The sequence below is a fragment of the Panthera tigris genome, chromosome A3, assembly GCF_018350195.1.
Source record: "Panthera tigris isolate Pti1 chromosome A3, P.tigris_Pti1_mat1.1, whole genome shotgun sequence".
Classification (NCBI taxonomy): domain Eukaryota; kingdom Metazoa; phylum Chordata; class Mammalia; order Carnivora; family Felidae; genus Panthera; species Panthera tigris.
This window is the reverse complement of record NC_056662.1, coordinates 8,407,624-8,423,220: the sequence shown is the minus strand read 5'-3', so window position 1 is coordinate 8,423,220 and position 15,597 is coordinate 8,407,624. Positions and strand designations below refer to the sequence as shown.

Here is a 15,597-nt window from a genome sequence, read left to right as displayed (position 1 = left end):
TCACCTGCACTCTGATTCCAAATTCCGTTTTTTGCATCGCCTCGCCCCATTTGTGCTGTGCCCCAGTCACATCTGGAACAGTTTCTGCTTTCGCACTGATCCCTGCAACAGATTTAATTGGCCCTGAGAGGGCTTCATAATTTCTTTTTTTGGTTTCCTCGGGCAGGGGCTGGCAAGCTACTCCCAAATCCAGCCCAGAGACTATTTTAGTACGGCCCCGAGCTACAAATGGATTTTACATTTTTAAGGGGTTGTAAAATGCTTTTTTAAAAGATGAAAAAGTAGGCAACAGAGACCACATGTGGCCTGCAAAGTCTGCAATATTTACTGCCTAGCCCTTTGCACAACACGCTTGCCTTCCCCTGCCTCACAGACAGTTGCTCTAGAGCCAAAGTTATCTGTGCATTTGTCTTTGCTGGTGCCAGGCGCCGTCCCTTCCTCGGAATCTTGTTCTTGCTGTCAGGGAGTTGGGGGGAGGCAACTTAGGTATTTCTAGAAACACAGCATGCCTGTGGAGAAATCATCTTCCTTCCGTTCATCCAGAATATACCATTGGTTTGCCCGTGACCCCAGGGATCCAGACTGAGAAAGACCCTGAATTTCTGCACTGTCAACCGAAGCAGGGAGGTGCCCGTTAACCAATCAGCATGAGGAACCAGCCTGAAATATGCAACTGAATCACAGCCGTCTCTCCCCGCCTTCCATTTCATAACACATCAGCATGACTTCGAGCATCTTCCGTCTGTCGACAAAGATATGGGGAAGTCATCAATCGACCTGGGGAGTCATCAGCTCGAAAGTCTGAAGGACGCAAAGCAGGGGAGATCGGCATGGATTGACCATAAGAGAGCAAGGAGCTGCAGGGGCTGGGGTGAACACAAGCCAAGTTGTCCCATCTTAAGACATAGGAAGAATGAAAGCACTGGACAGCCAAACAGCAAATGTTTGGGAAGAGGCTTCTCCTGCTGCAGGGCTGCCTTGCCCTGACCCAGGCCCATCTTGGGAAACCAGGATGAGATTGAAGCCAGGTGACATACTGGGAGTGGTGGTCAGACGTGGTCATGGGTTTCCATATCTGGGCCTGGTTCAGTTCAGTTGCATTTCTGAAAAAGAACCTTCAGCCACAAGGGTCCCGGGGTGACCCTGACAGGCAGGCAGTCTGACCTAGTGATCACGAGATCAGCCTGCAGTGCCTTCCTGGCTCCAAGTCTTGACTTCACCCCTTACGGAGGCTCTAAACAGAGGTCCCTACTCAACATCCCGACATTGAGACGATGGGGTTTCCATCTTTTCGACGGGGACAGTATACACATCAGAAAGTGGTTTGCAAAATTAAACCCAGGAAGTGCACGTGAAGCTCTTAGAACGGTGCCTGACACATAACAAGCACTCAGTTAACGCCACTGGCTGTTACTTGAGCTATTATGAGAGCTGTTTATTTCATGGGCCTGAATAATGTGGAATCACCTGCCATGCACATGCCCATTTTTTAGAGATGATATTAATAACCACCTCTTACCATGCCTGACATCGTGCAGAGTATTTTTAATATATTCCCCCAGTGAATAGTTATTGAATTATTAAAGAGCTCAGAGTAAGATAACATTGTCCCTATCCTATAGATGAAGAATGTGAATGACTGAACGGCTTGGCCAAAGTCATAGCACAGGTAAGTAGCCATTTCAATGGGGATGGAGTTGTGGACCGGTAACTGAATACCTAATATGGCTTAACCAGTAATGATACAGAACCAGTTTGAAAGTAGGAAGTTCTAGGATTGGTTCTATGGCTCCACAATGTCTTTAAAAACATGGGTTCCTTCTATCCTTTGGTTCTCCCATCTTTGGCATGCTGGATTTTCACTCTTTTATTTGTTACCTCATGGATGTATAAGTAGCTGCCACAGTTCCAGGCATGACATCCTCAACCCAATGTCTTAAAAAATGGAGGAAGTTCCCAGCAAAAGCTTTCCTCCAAACGAACGTCTGTATTTTGATTCCCTACCTTAGCATACATTGCACTGGCCAGAAGTTGTCACATCCTTACCCCTAGACAAATTGTTGTTGAAAAAAAAATGGGAGTACTGTTTTAGACTAATAATGATCAAATACTTTGTGGGTATGGTAGTTGCCAACCTTGCCTGAGATCATGGGGAAAAGGGTGGAGAAATGGGAAATAACCCTGAGGTCGGTAATGACCAGAGTCTGACTCATTGAATCTGGGTTCAGAATTATTCTGTCTCTGAAGCAGCAAGTTCCTTTTTTTGTATGTAAGGGCCTGGAGGGAAAATTACATAATAAAATAATCAGACTGTATGGTAACCTCATCAATCAACCTTTCGATTGCCAATGGTTTTCTTGCTGGGCCTTTACAAATGGTAAGTGGTATCAACTCATAAATCCTAGGCCAGAGTCCATTCTTCAAAACATAACTATTTCGGTAGGTGAAAAAAAAAAAAAGGCTGATGTGGGCGATACTTCTAGAGAGTCCCATTAGCTTTGAAGTCAGGCCAAGAAATTGGCTTTCAGCAGCCAAGGAAAATCCACCGATTTCCAGTGTGGAAATCCAGAAGGATTTGAGCTGAGTGAGGAGCTAATTTGCATATACAGACATAGAATTTGATTTTTGTCCGGATAGTTTTCCAATATCCTTCCAGCCAAGGCTTTGGAAGAAGTCGCTCCTTCTTTAGAATATATAACTGCATCTGCACATTTTAATTTGGGGCATGACGGATGCGGTGAAAATCAGATGTGTGCTATACTTCCGCGTGGATTGGCTTGACTTCATTAGGGGATATTATACTTTGCATGAAGACGGCTAGTGCATTTAAGACAGAGAACACACATTTCTGCAAGTTTCCACTTTTTGCCTCAAAGATTACACCATCGTTACTCTTGGCATTTGGATTATACAGTTTTCACTAGAACTGCGAGTTCTGGAGACTGATTTACAGCAAAACAGATTTCTTCCACCTAAACTTCACCCATAATACAAAAATATTGATATTAACAGTTGTTACTTTCGAATCTCTTTAAGATGCTGTCTGATTTAATTTATAACACGATTATTTGATTACCAAGACTGGGCGAAGATTTTCTTTTTCAACCCAGGAACTATTCTCCTTCGTTCTCTTCATGGAACCCCCATTTTGCTTTGGGGGAACAATACGCCCTAACTGTAAGACTGCATAAGTGGGTTGAAGTTGCTTGAGCAGATCTAAGCCAATCCACATGGTCTAGCTCATTGGCCATATGAGTTTAGGGATGGGAACATGTGGCAGAATGTATTATTTTCCCAATTTTTCACTCTGGCTTCCTGTACAGCGCTTATAGATCTGTGCCCATTGTTGTGTGACGTGCTTTGGCAAATGCACCGTGAGCAGATGTGATGGAAAGCCGGACTGAGCGGAAGGTCTCAGAGCCCTTGCATGGTTCACCCCCGGCACTGTCTTCCCTTGGTCACTACAATTGCACATCCTTGTTGAAGGGGCTGTTTTTCTCAGTCTAGATCTCAGCAGGAAGGAGCCACATGGATCAGCCACAGAGAACCCACAGCTGCCGCATAGCCTGAATGAGGAAAACAAGAATCCTTGCTATTGAAAGCCACTGCAGTGTGGGGCTTCGATTTTGCACCAAAATCTGGCCAAAGCTGATTAATAGAGCACGTGAATCCGTGTAGGTCCATGAAGGAGAACAGATTCTAGGACAGGCAGAGTTTGTACCGGACCAATCTCTCCTTTGCTCAGAACTGGGCGACGTGCCATCGGAAGGTGGAAATGTAGGCAGGCCAGGAAGGCTGAGCCACAGGAAAGCCCCGAATCAAGACTTATTTAAAACCAATTCTGCTTCCCAGTGATGAGTGCCAATAAATTCCTTTTCAAAAACAAATCCAGATTGGGTTGGGTTTTCTTTCACTTGCAACCATGAGGTTACTTCCTAAGAGAGGTAAAAAACAGAAGTACCTATTTCCTTGATGGTATAGGTCATTGGGAGGGAAAGATTTTTTCCCCCATTAGCTAGCACATTAATTGAATTAAGCAAGGGCCAAAATATTCTCAGATGACAGAGGAATGATTCTTTAGTCTCTGTAGCAGATTTTATTTCTGATAGGACCCGAAGCACATTCTAGGAAAAGCGCTAAACTTCCACAGGTTTTTAAAAAAGCAAAACAAAACAAAAACGAACCAACCATATTCTAGCCAGACGTCGCTAGATAGGACTCTCATAGTATGGTTAATCACACTTAATAGTTCTGTTTTTAACTGTACGTTGTTTTGATTAATGCCATCTCTCTTATTTGGGAGGAGGAAATTAAACTAATTATTTCATGCATGCCTTCACTCGACGTGGGCACTTAGGGATGTGTAATTGCTCGAGGAAATACAATCTCTGATCACTGGGAGCACTCACTCTACGCTGCCATTGAAGCGGGGAAGCAGCCACAGGTGATATGCACATGAATGAGTGTGGTTGTATTCTAATAAAACTTTATTCATAAACAGTAAAATGTGAAGTTGGTGAAATTTTTATGCACCACCCCCCCCCCACAAATATTATTCTTTCAGTTATTTCAATGATTCAAAATGTAAAAACCAGGGCGCCTGGGTGGCTCAGTCGGTTAAGCGTCCAACTTCGGCTCAGGTCATGATCTCGTGGTTTGTGAGTTCGAGCCCCGCGTCGGGCTCTGTGCTGACAGCTCGGAGCCTGGACCCTGCTTCGGATTCTGTGTCTCCCTCTCTCTCTGCCCCTCCCCTGCTCTTGTTCGGTCTCTCTCTGTCTCTCAATAATAAAGAAACGTTAAAAAAAAATTCCAAATGTAAAAACCAATTTTAGCTTGTGGGCCCTACGGCAATGGGCTGGAATTGGCTTGTGAGCTGCTGTTTGCAGACCCCTGAATTACTGAATGCTTTCTGTGTTTTGGGCACTGAAACATGCACGTTAAATGCATTGTTTGCTTAATTCTTGCAAGAACCCTAAGGGGTGGGTAATATCATTGTGGGCATTTAAGAGATGAGTAAACTGAGGTCCAAGAGGGGGCAGAGTCTGGGGATAAAGGGCCCAAGAACTGCTTTTAGCCTCATCCCTCCAACTAACAGGCAGACAAAGAAATGCTGGAGCTTAAAAACAGAAATGTTCTTTTGAGGGCTAAGTAACCTAAAGCCATTTTCATAATGCATCTTCATTTTCTTGAGAAAATATTTTGCTTTCTTTGACACCTTCAGCAGATCTCTTTTGGCATCAGTAATTTGACTTTAGTTTACGTTTATATTTCTGTTCCGAATTTCACATTAGAAAAGGAAAATACTTCCTCTTTGTCAGAGGTCAACCCTGCATTGATGCGGGGTTCCTCAAACAGGTAATGGCACACAAACATCCAAAACGAAGTTTCTCTCCGAAAAACTCAGAACCTCAATGCTAACTGATGCCCCAGGGTTAACCGGCAGCTTTTAAATGTAAAGTTCATGGAGGAAAAGACTCACACTGTTCCTCCTCACAGGTTGCTGAAATAGAGGCTTTGGCTCCGTAGAAAATAGCTGGTAAATTCATGAGAATTTTTGGGAATTATGAAAGATCTGGGCTTTGCTGAGCTCATAAGTTTGACTCATAAGAGAAGGGGAAGAAAGAAAAGAAAGAAAGAAAGAAAGAAAGAAAGAAAGAAAGAAAGAAAGAAAGAAGAAAGGAAGAAAGAAGGAGAAGGAAGGACGAAAAGAAGGAAGGAAGAAAGGAGAGGTGGGGGGAGGGAGGAAGGGAGGGAGGGAGGGAGGAAGGAAGAGGGAGGGGGGAGGGAAAGAAAAACAATTACAATAACAAAAAAGCAGATTTGAAAGACCTTTCTCCTAGCAAGAATTGTAACAACCATTCTAATTTCCATCCCACATCACAGACAACATTTCTGGAACAGACTTGGATTTTCAACATCAGTTCAATGCCAGCAATTAAATAAAAATGAAAACACAAGCTCTCTCCAAGGCTAGCAAACAAGAGACACCTAGAAAGAGCCAAACATATTTTGCTTTGGCAAAACGATAATGATCGGTTTCTATCTTAAGGAGCTGTGAGCTCGCTTATCCCCACTTGTAAAATTTTCCAAGACTGTACTCCATTCAGAGCAGAAAGCTGCTGACTCATGAGGACAATTGATTAATCTCCCTGGAAGATGTTTTTGGAAAACTGCATTTTTGCGGTGCCTCTATGGAGCCATCCCCTTTAGACATGAACGCACAGTCTGGAGGGTTTGGACAGCGAGGTCCAACCTATGTCTCCCAGATGTAGACCCAAGGAGTCGGTTCTCCCGCCCAAGAACAACAGTCTTAGCATCAAGTGCAGCAAGATGCTCTCATGCTTGACGCACCTATCTGTCCTGGGTACCGCCCACAGTTAGTAGAGAATCTGGGTTGCCATGGAAACAGAGAGCGATCAAGATAGAAGAAGCGTAGGGGGCAGCATCACTGCCCCTTAAGGAAGTGGAAGGATGGTCTTAAGTGTGATAGACTCTTTCAGCCCCTGGATGACGACAAATTATAAAAACGCATGCTCTGACTTTGTGATTTCGTTTGTGCTGATTTCATAGGCATTGCAAATATTCACCCAATGTTATCCCCACCGGTCCCTAATCACATGAAAGGCTGAAAGAGTCTACGGCAGATGGGAGACACTTGGGGCAATGCAAGAACACAGGACCCCAGAGCTGAAATGCCCAATGGTCCAGCATGCGGAAGATGAGAATGAAATGGTTCTGCCATTTAACGCATAACTTACATTCTCCTCTGCACCTGCGGGGACTGAATCCTCTTTAACTGACTAAAGGGAAGATAAAAACAAAAGTAAGAGTCAGAATGTTACCAAAAAATGGAGAGTTCTTTGGGCCAACAGCCCTCTGGTGCCATTCTTGGACACTGAATTGCTTACGCACACCTGGTTCCAAAGAGAACTTGAGAGAGACTTACACGGGATCACACGGTACAGCAAGATGATAAATAGTTACGTATTTGAAAATGCAACGAAGGGAAAATAAATACCCAGACGCGGCCAGGACACGAATGGAGTGGGGGAGAAGCGTTGCTACAGAAAACACAGACCACAGCCTCGGCTGTGGGTCAGTGACACGTCTGCCTTAACATTTTCTGCTTGTTGATGAAAATCACACAAGACACAGTCGCTGTCAGGTAAAAACAAATGAGTCGTTCAGGAAAATTCTGGCAGTTAAGTCCAGAGACATCCATCCCATGGTACACATAGAGCAAATAGGTGGTGAGGTAACGAGCAGGGTCTTTGGCCTTATCCTGACCGTAGTGCAGTGGCCAGCATCGGTAGCTGCTTCAGCCCTCAACATAGGCCGGTGGCATCATATGCCAAAGTTGAATCCGGCTAGAACCCTTCTCTGGAGGCCCAGAAGGCTGGCGTCTAACACACCCAACTTCAAACACTATTCCTCCCTACAGTAATTCTGTCATACGCAGACTGCCTCAAGGAGGGGAGCGATTGCCCCAGTGCTGTCAAAGGTCGAGGCCACCATTACATGACGACCGTTTGCGAAGCTTCAACTTTGGAGATGATCTTTGCAGTTGTTCTTAAATTTGGCAGGGAGGGGTTGTGGTGGGGTGATGTTCGCAGATCGCTTTGAGACCCGCTTGGCAGATCTGGACTCTCTTTCCAGAAAAATAAACACGAACCAAATATTTTGCCCATCATTTTAGGGTGTTCATAGCTGGATTCCAGGCTAAGAACTCTTCCCTATGTTCATTTTGTTCTAAGTCCTGTGTTTATTTTTACCTTTAAACTATGCAGGAGGGGGGGAGAAAGGAATCCACCTTCCCAAATACGTCTCCCTGTGCCGTGGACACGGATCGTACACCTGCATCTACCTTGTATGTGCAGGGGCTTTGTACACACCATCGCACTGGAAGTGGCCCCAAGCGGTCAGGAGGGTGATCGTCATTTACGTAGACAGAAATGGAGCCACAGGGAGGCGAAGACACTTGTTCAAGGTGGTACAGCTAGGAAGCGGTCGAAGTGGTTCCAAGAGCCAAGTTCCAAGACCCTCAGACGTCAAGGGTCTGAGTCACGCTTTGTAGTAGCTGTGTGAGCTTCCTTCTCCACGGCCAGATTTGCTTTCTCTCTAGATGAGATGTTCAGCTTGGGCCATTTATCAACAGTAGCTCTACGGAACCCGTTCTGTGAGCCGAGCCTGGATCTCACGTGTAAGGCGTACCTGCACCAGCGCTCAACACACAACGACAACTGGAGGCTTCAGGCAGTGTCCCCCTTTCCTCTTTACGTTTCGCGCCGAGCAGAAAGCCCACGGGCAGAGCAACCAGCAGCACCGAATTGCAATTCGCTCTTTCCCACGGCCAGGGGGTCCGGTGTGATAGATGGAAGATGAGAACGAAAACTGGACGGTGCTGCTGATGCAACGGCTCACTTCAAAGCAGACGAGAGGGGCTCTTTCGGCGCAAGTCCCATTTCTGCAGGCCGGGAGGTGCTCGTTGGGTTCCCAAGCTCTCCGGTGAGAAGAACACAAGAGGGTGTGGGGCTAATCGGGAGCCACATGGAGCGCAGGACTCCCATTCAAATCTCAAACTAGAAACTTCTCATCTCCTTCAATGAACTGGGCATCTGGCTGCTATCTGCTGAGCCTACGGACTGTCCAGCCTCCTTCACCATCCCAACCAAAACCCACTTTGAAACTAAAGGATCCTGCTTGGGCATTTATATTGCTGAGAACGAGGGCCTAAACGGCTCCTGAACTCATCAGTATAAACTCGCACAGCAAAGGATCCCGTCCTTTGAAGAGCACATTCGTGAAAGGATGTTTCTTTAAAATCCTGTCACATGGTAGCACTTAAGCTAACAGACATCCCGTGGCTAGCAGGTCTTCTGGAAGCATCATTTTGATCATGTGACAGCTGTTCTGAGTTCACTGGTTTCACAGTGGCCCTAAGACCTTTCCTCAAGCTTAGACGTTTCGGCCCGCCTTTCAAGTGCTTCCATAATTGTCCGGCCATATGCCAGACTCTCTTAACCAGGATTCCCGTGGGTTCTGGGATCAAATGCAGGCATCTGTGTTTGAAGTAGATAACTCAGAGGATCCAGAGGATTTTCAAAGTCCTCTCAGTCTCTTTTGACCTACACCGACTGCTCCCTTTTCTAAACACCCACAGCATTTGTAACCTGCACCCCACACATTAACACCGGATTCCAACATCATCGTTTTGGAACAGGGCCAGTCACTTTGCATTCGTTCTCCAACTCAGTCCTCCCACTAACCACAGAAAGTAGATGCCACGGTCTGTCCCCAGAGCTGAGGAAAGTGGAGCAGGGGGGATTCAAGTCACCCCATCACATTCAAATGGCCAGTAACTGTCAGAGCTGAGATTTGATGATGTGTCTCTTTGACTTCAGGGCTCCCATTATTTTTCCCACACCATCGTTCCTCTCCTCCAAAGGAAAGCAGGGAAAGCTGCTTTCCGGGCTAAGAACTCTTCCCTATGTTCATTTTGGTCTAAGTCCTGTGTTTATTTTTACCTTTACACTATGCAGGAGGAGGGGAGAAAAGAATCGACCTTCCCAGATACGTCTTCTTGCGCCGTGGACACGGATTGTATACGTGCATCTACCTTCAAATACCCATTTGAAGAGATTTCAAATGCAGCATTTACTAATGGTGCACGTGCACACACACTTGCAAGTGCAGGCATGTGTATGTGCCTTGTTCCCCCAAATGGACTTTAGGTGTTTCGACAGCAGTACAAACGAGCCTTAGTCTTGTTTTGTGCCTTTTGTTGGCATCAAACGCCACACATGGATGTTTAGATCATCACCAGCAACTGTTCACACCTGAAGAGATGATAAGACTGTTCGTGGAGCCCTTACTATGTCCGAGGGTCTCTCTGGGTACAGTTATCGGACTGTCACAACAACACAGTGAGATGAACACGTCCCTACTTACACAAAGGAAAACAGAGGCTTTCGGTGGTCAAGCAATGTGTCCAAACTTTCTGATTCTGTCTGTTGTGCAAGACTTGCCACGTACAAGAAATTTTCAAGATCATCTATTTCCTTTCAAGATCAACCCTTTCCTTCAACAGATGAGGAAAAAGAAACTCAAAGAGGCTGAGTAACTTTTGGGAGGTCACAGAACAAATGGTATACCAAAGACCCCAGAACAATAAAGGGCATAGGTAGTCCAGTCACTGGATTCGAAACAGTTTTTGGCAAACATGACATCATTTGAAATTAATTTTCTCAAAGGTTATTTTTGATATTTTTGTTTTATAATAAGAATGACTTTCGCAATCAAGCCTATAAATCAAAATAACTTATAATCTCATATCCACAGCGTGTTAGGGGAGAATTTTATTTCTGATGCTCATATTGTGGACGCACACACTTCAAAGTCAGTTTGTGTAAAAGCTTCTCAGTTACAAGAGGAGAAGAAAGAGAGCTTGGGTTAGCGGAAATATCAAAATTCTCTAGCATTCCTCTTTGTTTCTTTTCCAAAAATTTTTACAACAGTGATTTTATAATCAAGTGCTTTCTAATTTAAAGAAAACAGAGGTCTTCATTTTGTTTTCTACTAAAACATACATCCCCCCATGAGATTTTCAGCTACACAAGGGGACCAGTCTGTTCGCTCTATCTTTCCAATGCCTTAGCACCCAGCACTTAGCACAAAAAAACTCAGCACAAAGAAAGAAGCTAAAAATACTCTTGCATGAGTGAATCTTGCCTGTGTTTTACTTTCATCTAGAGCTGTCTTCCTGATTAGGTGGAAGAAAGAAAAACAAGATTTACCGGTGACTGGGTTTTAGTGTCTCTTCATTATTTTTATAATCTACTCAAGAAATAAAGCCAGATAATCGAGGAAAAGGAAAAAAAACCAATGAGACTGACCTATATGAAATCTGATCATTAGGGGGATGAATGTCAACTGGTCCTGTTTTTTCCTCAATGGAAATAGCTTGAATTTCAAAGAGGAACCAATATATCCCTCAGAGACCCCAAAGATAAGGAAAAATAAAGTATTTGAAGCTCAGTAGCTTAGCAGCTTCTCCAAACCGGAGGGTATAGAAAGATGAAGTGTGTCCCCTCCTGAACACGCAGGAGATAAATGACATAGGTCAGAAGGACAATTCATTGGCCACCTTTTTTTTGAAAGTTTATTCATTTATTTTGAAAGAGAGAGGGCGTGTGCATGAGCAGGGGAAGAGTGGAGAGAGAGGGAGGGAGAGAATCCCAAGCAGGCTCTGTGCTGTCAGTGCACAGCCTGACACAGGGCTTGATCCCACAAACCATGAGATCGTGACCAGAGCTGAGATCGAGAGTCAGAGGCTCAACCGACTGAGCCACCCAGACCCCTGTCATCGGCCACTTTTGTGCTAGGCGTGGTGTTAGGGGGTTTGCGGGCATTCTTTTTATCTAATCTTCATTTCTCCGTCTAGGTACCCTTATTATTTGCATTTTACAAATTTTGAAACTGAGGCTGCTCATCCAGGCTCATCGGACCCAGAGTCAGATCTGTCTGCCGCCAATCAGCGTTCCTCAGACTTCCGTCACTTGCCAGCCTCCTGCATGGTCTTGGCCACATTTCATGTACCTTCTGCAGCAGCCACGGAGTGTGCCGTTTCCCTGCTGAGAGAGCTTCCCGCCCACACCTCTTCGGCATCCACTACCGAGTGAAATGTTGAGGCCACGCTCCCAGGCAATGACTGAACATGGCAGGGTACTGGGCCATTCTTGCTCAACATACGACTCCTCGTGGGCAAGCTCTGCTCTGGGATTTCCCGTTGGCTCAGCGCCACCCTGAGTCCATGGCTTTTCTGACCTTCTCCGCCTTCCTTCCCTGTCTCTCTTCTCCTGTGTCAGACCCTCACTATGGTGTGAAGTCTCTCTCTACCTACTCCTATCCCCTGTCCTTTATCCTTCATGCCGCTTGCCTCCAATAAATCTACTGCACATCAATTCTGTCTCAGTGTCGCTCCTTGAAGGATCCAAATTTATGATCAGGTAACAGTTCCTTTTTAATAGGATTGCTTCTTAAGCTAAACATCTATAGTCTCACCTTGAACAACATATATATTAAATCTTGAGTTTAATGTGCTGGCTCAGTTTTTCTAATGCACTTTAAATATGTATAATTGTTTAAATAAAAATGTTTGAGTACGGGTTGCCTAAGTCATCTTCCTGGCCACCAAACTGCACGTCTGATTCACTCGGGAACTGTTCCCTGCCTTGTATTGGTGATAAAAGCTTTTTTAAAAGTAAGTAATTGGCGGCTGGGAAGGAAGGAGACCAGAACAGGATGCCAAATGACATCACCCAAAGTTTTCATTAAGTATTAGAGTTTGTGTTTTGGGCAGGACCCAGAAGAAAGATATCTGTGCAACAGAAAACAAACAGGGAAGGGTTCCAGAAATCCAGCTGGATTCTGGACCAAAGAATACAACGAACACCACAGGGGCATCTGTATTAATCACCTGCCTTGTATTGCGTGCCAAGTTTTGCACGTTTTGCGTGGATGTTTTGATGAAATTACTAATTAGATCTCTTTCAGCTCTATGAATTATATTCCACTGTCTCACCCACGGCTTCTTGCTCATCCTTTGGCCACATTTAAAAGAGGCAAGAGTTCTGAACATGTGTGGCAGCTGGGGTTTGCTCAACAACGATGATCAAGGAATAGCTCTCAGACTGACTCAGCCCCACCCACCACACTCCCTTGCACGCCACCTTAATTCTAGAGGGAAAAAGATCGGACGGTGGTGTGAATGCCCCTATCACAGAGCACGCTGTGTGCCCTGCCCTGGTGGAGAATGGTGGACACCTTGGTTTTCTAAAAGGAGAGTGAGCCTTAGTGGTTCCTAATGACAGATTATATCTTGCAGGGGAAAGAGGGAGGGAGCCCAGAGGTGGTTCAGCTCGCGGGAGTGAGAGTGCTCGGAGGAATCCAGGAAGAAGCCAGACTACTAAGCCATTTTAGTAAGAAAATGAAGTCACGAAATACCACAACTGCCTGTCATGAGCCGGAATAACTCCAAGAATGAAAAAATCTGCTTGTTTATTTCCTTTCCTTTCCCGTGAAACATATGCACATGACACGACAGGCATTTCATTCTTCCCAGGAGTAAATTACAAGTCTTCAACTCAATGGCTAGTTGAGTCATTTGGGAGAAGAAAAATAAACTGCGTGCTTTGTGAGCACATGAATTGGCCCAGTTGAAATAGTTTCTCAAGTCTTCCTAGCCCCAAAGTCTCCCCAGGTCTTGAAAATAGAACTTACCTTTTTCCAGAACAGTTTGCTCAGAGGCAGAGAGGTGGGTGCCCCCTTTTCCTTGGGGGCTTCCTTCGCTGTTTCAGAGGATGTAGGATTCTTGGCCGTCCCTCTGGTCTCCTGGGATATAAAGTTAGCTTTGTCTGACTGGACGTCAGGTGACGGGACAGGTGGCTTTTCAGCACCCTGTAGAGTAAAAAAAGAAGTAAAAATTAAAGTGATGTCAGGATTCCAAAAGCGAAAGGGTTCTTTTTTTATAAATACAGGCTGGGGTTATGCATGTTAGTTTTCTTTTTCACAATTTTCTGTACTTGCAAATATTCTATGTGAATGTGGATTTGTGTTAAAATTTTGGAAAAAGTCAAGTTATTTTCCTTTTGCAAAAAACGATACCATGTTCTTGTAAGTCAGTAGGGATCAGGGTGCTCGTAGGAGGCACTTTGCTGTTAGAATGTTGTTAGTTCATATCGAGTGCCCTTCAAGTGGTTTTGATCATGTTCCCACCAGTAAAAACATCTTGAAGAGGCACCTCCGATACATCCGCGTTCCTATTATAAACGTATATTATTTCACTAGTCCAGATTAGACATTAAAGGAGGTATAAGGGACATAAAGAAGGTATAGGCATAAGGGACATAATCTCCAACTTGCAGCTTTTAATAAAACTTAACTTTTAAGAAAAGGTACCTGTGCCAGGCACTGCTCTAAGGGATTGAATGTACTAACAATAGCTCTATGAGGAAGGAACTAATTACTATGTTCATTTTACAGTGAAGGAAATGTTGGTCCCAGGTTGTTAAAAAAAAAAAACAAAACTTCCCTACGACTACACTAAAAAGGGGGCAGAGTTGACATCAAAATCCAGGGAGTCTGATACCCACACCCAAACTCTTACCAGCTCCCCTATAATACCTTGCCTCTAATGAACTAAGGTCTCCCCACTCCCTGTGCTATCGTATGCAGCCAGGGAGAAAATGTCTAAAAAAAAGCTTCATGGCCAGAAGGTGAGAATGACAAAAAAATTGAGAAACACATCTACACCCATCAGTTTCATTGGGAAACTGATGGGTACTCCTCTTCTCTTTACATTGGGAAAGTACCCAGAGACCCTTGAAAAAAACATCGCAAGAGGATAACTCTATTACATATAGAATAATATAACTGTAGTATATTTGTGTAATTGTTTGTTGAATAGGCACCTCCCTGGCCAGACCATGAGCTCTGAGGGTAAGAGCCATTGCTTTGGTCAGCATTATATCCCTAGCTCCCATCAGGCCCAGTGTCTGGCATAAGATAGGCATTAAATAAATAGCTAAATAATTGTCTAGAAAGGACTGGAGAGCAACGCCTACACGGGATCCTGTTATGTTGTGTTTCTACCCACCCTGCCCCTCCTTACTGGGCTATGGGGTCATAGGCTACCAGTAGTCTTTTCTCCTTGCCGACCCATCTCCTCACTTCCCAACGAAGTGCCCCAGATGGCGTTCTGCCAGCATAAACTGAATTAATACTCTGTCTGCATTATGGAAGAGATTACAAAAACTCTGTGTTTTTTAGAGTCAATCTCCTGGATGGATTCAGATAGGCCAAATACAGCAAACACTCTCAGTAATGAGAATATAAGATACCCTGTCCATTTGCATTTCAGATCAACAAAGAAAAAATTCTGAGGCATCAGAACATAGGACCCCGGGACATATTTATCTTTATACTAAAAAATTATTTGCTGTTTATCTGAAATTTGAATTTGGCGGAGTATCTGTAGGTTATCTGGCAACCCCACGTATGAAATTCTAACATTAGATTTGGAGATTGCATTTCAGATGACCTTACCTTCTTCCCTAATATGTCTTCACATCTGGGTGTGGGAGAGGAGAGGGGTTAGTAAGATATAAACATTACACTGAAGTGGAAAACAATGACCGTATGGCAGAGCTTATGAATTAAATGAGCCAGCTACTAAAATTTTAGCTGCCCTGCAGAGAGGGCGGACATCAGGAAAACCTGAGTGGGGAGAGGAGCATTCCTGGGCATGGCAAAAAAAGTCCTAAAACAATGCCTTTCTTTGTGTGCATGTTGTCATGTTCAATGTTAGAAGAACATGTGAAAAAGTTTGATTCCGAAGCATAGCATGTGACGAAGCCAAGAGAAAAAGATCCTGATTCAGCAAAGCAAAGCTGACGCTCTTATTATTTATAACAATAAGCTTATTTCACTTATTAACTCCTGGCCTCCCTACTTTTTTAAACCAAGAAAAAAAAATTTTTAAGAAAATTCTTCTTACAGAAAGAAAAATTGAGATACAGAGAAATGAGTCTAGGAGTTGAT

The 15,597-nt window shown here is 44.3% G+C and overlaps 1 protein-coding gene across 1 annotated transcript in view; it reads right to left on the bottom strand.

The window, feature by feature from the left end:
* The window catches only part of BCAS1 (brain enriched myelin associated protein 1), a 101,065-nt gene that overhangs the window by 23,322 nt on the left and 62,146 nt on the right, over positions 1-15,597 (bottom strand). The window contains exons 8-9 of the mRNA XM_042980117.1: positions 13,279-13,455; positions 6,759-6,800 (exon numbers count right to left, since the gene is read on the bottom strand). Coding sequence (XP_042836051.1) covers positions 6,759-6,800; positions 13,279-13,455 — 219 coding nt within the window. The remainder of the gene's footprint in view (positions 1-6,758; positions 6,801-13,278; positions 13,456-15,597) is intronic.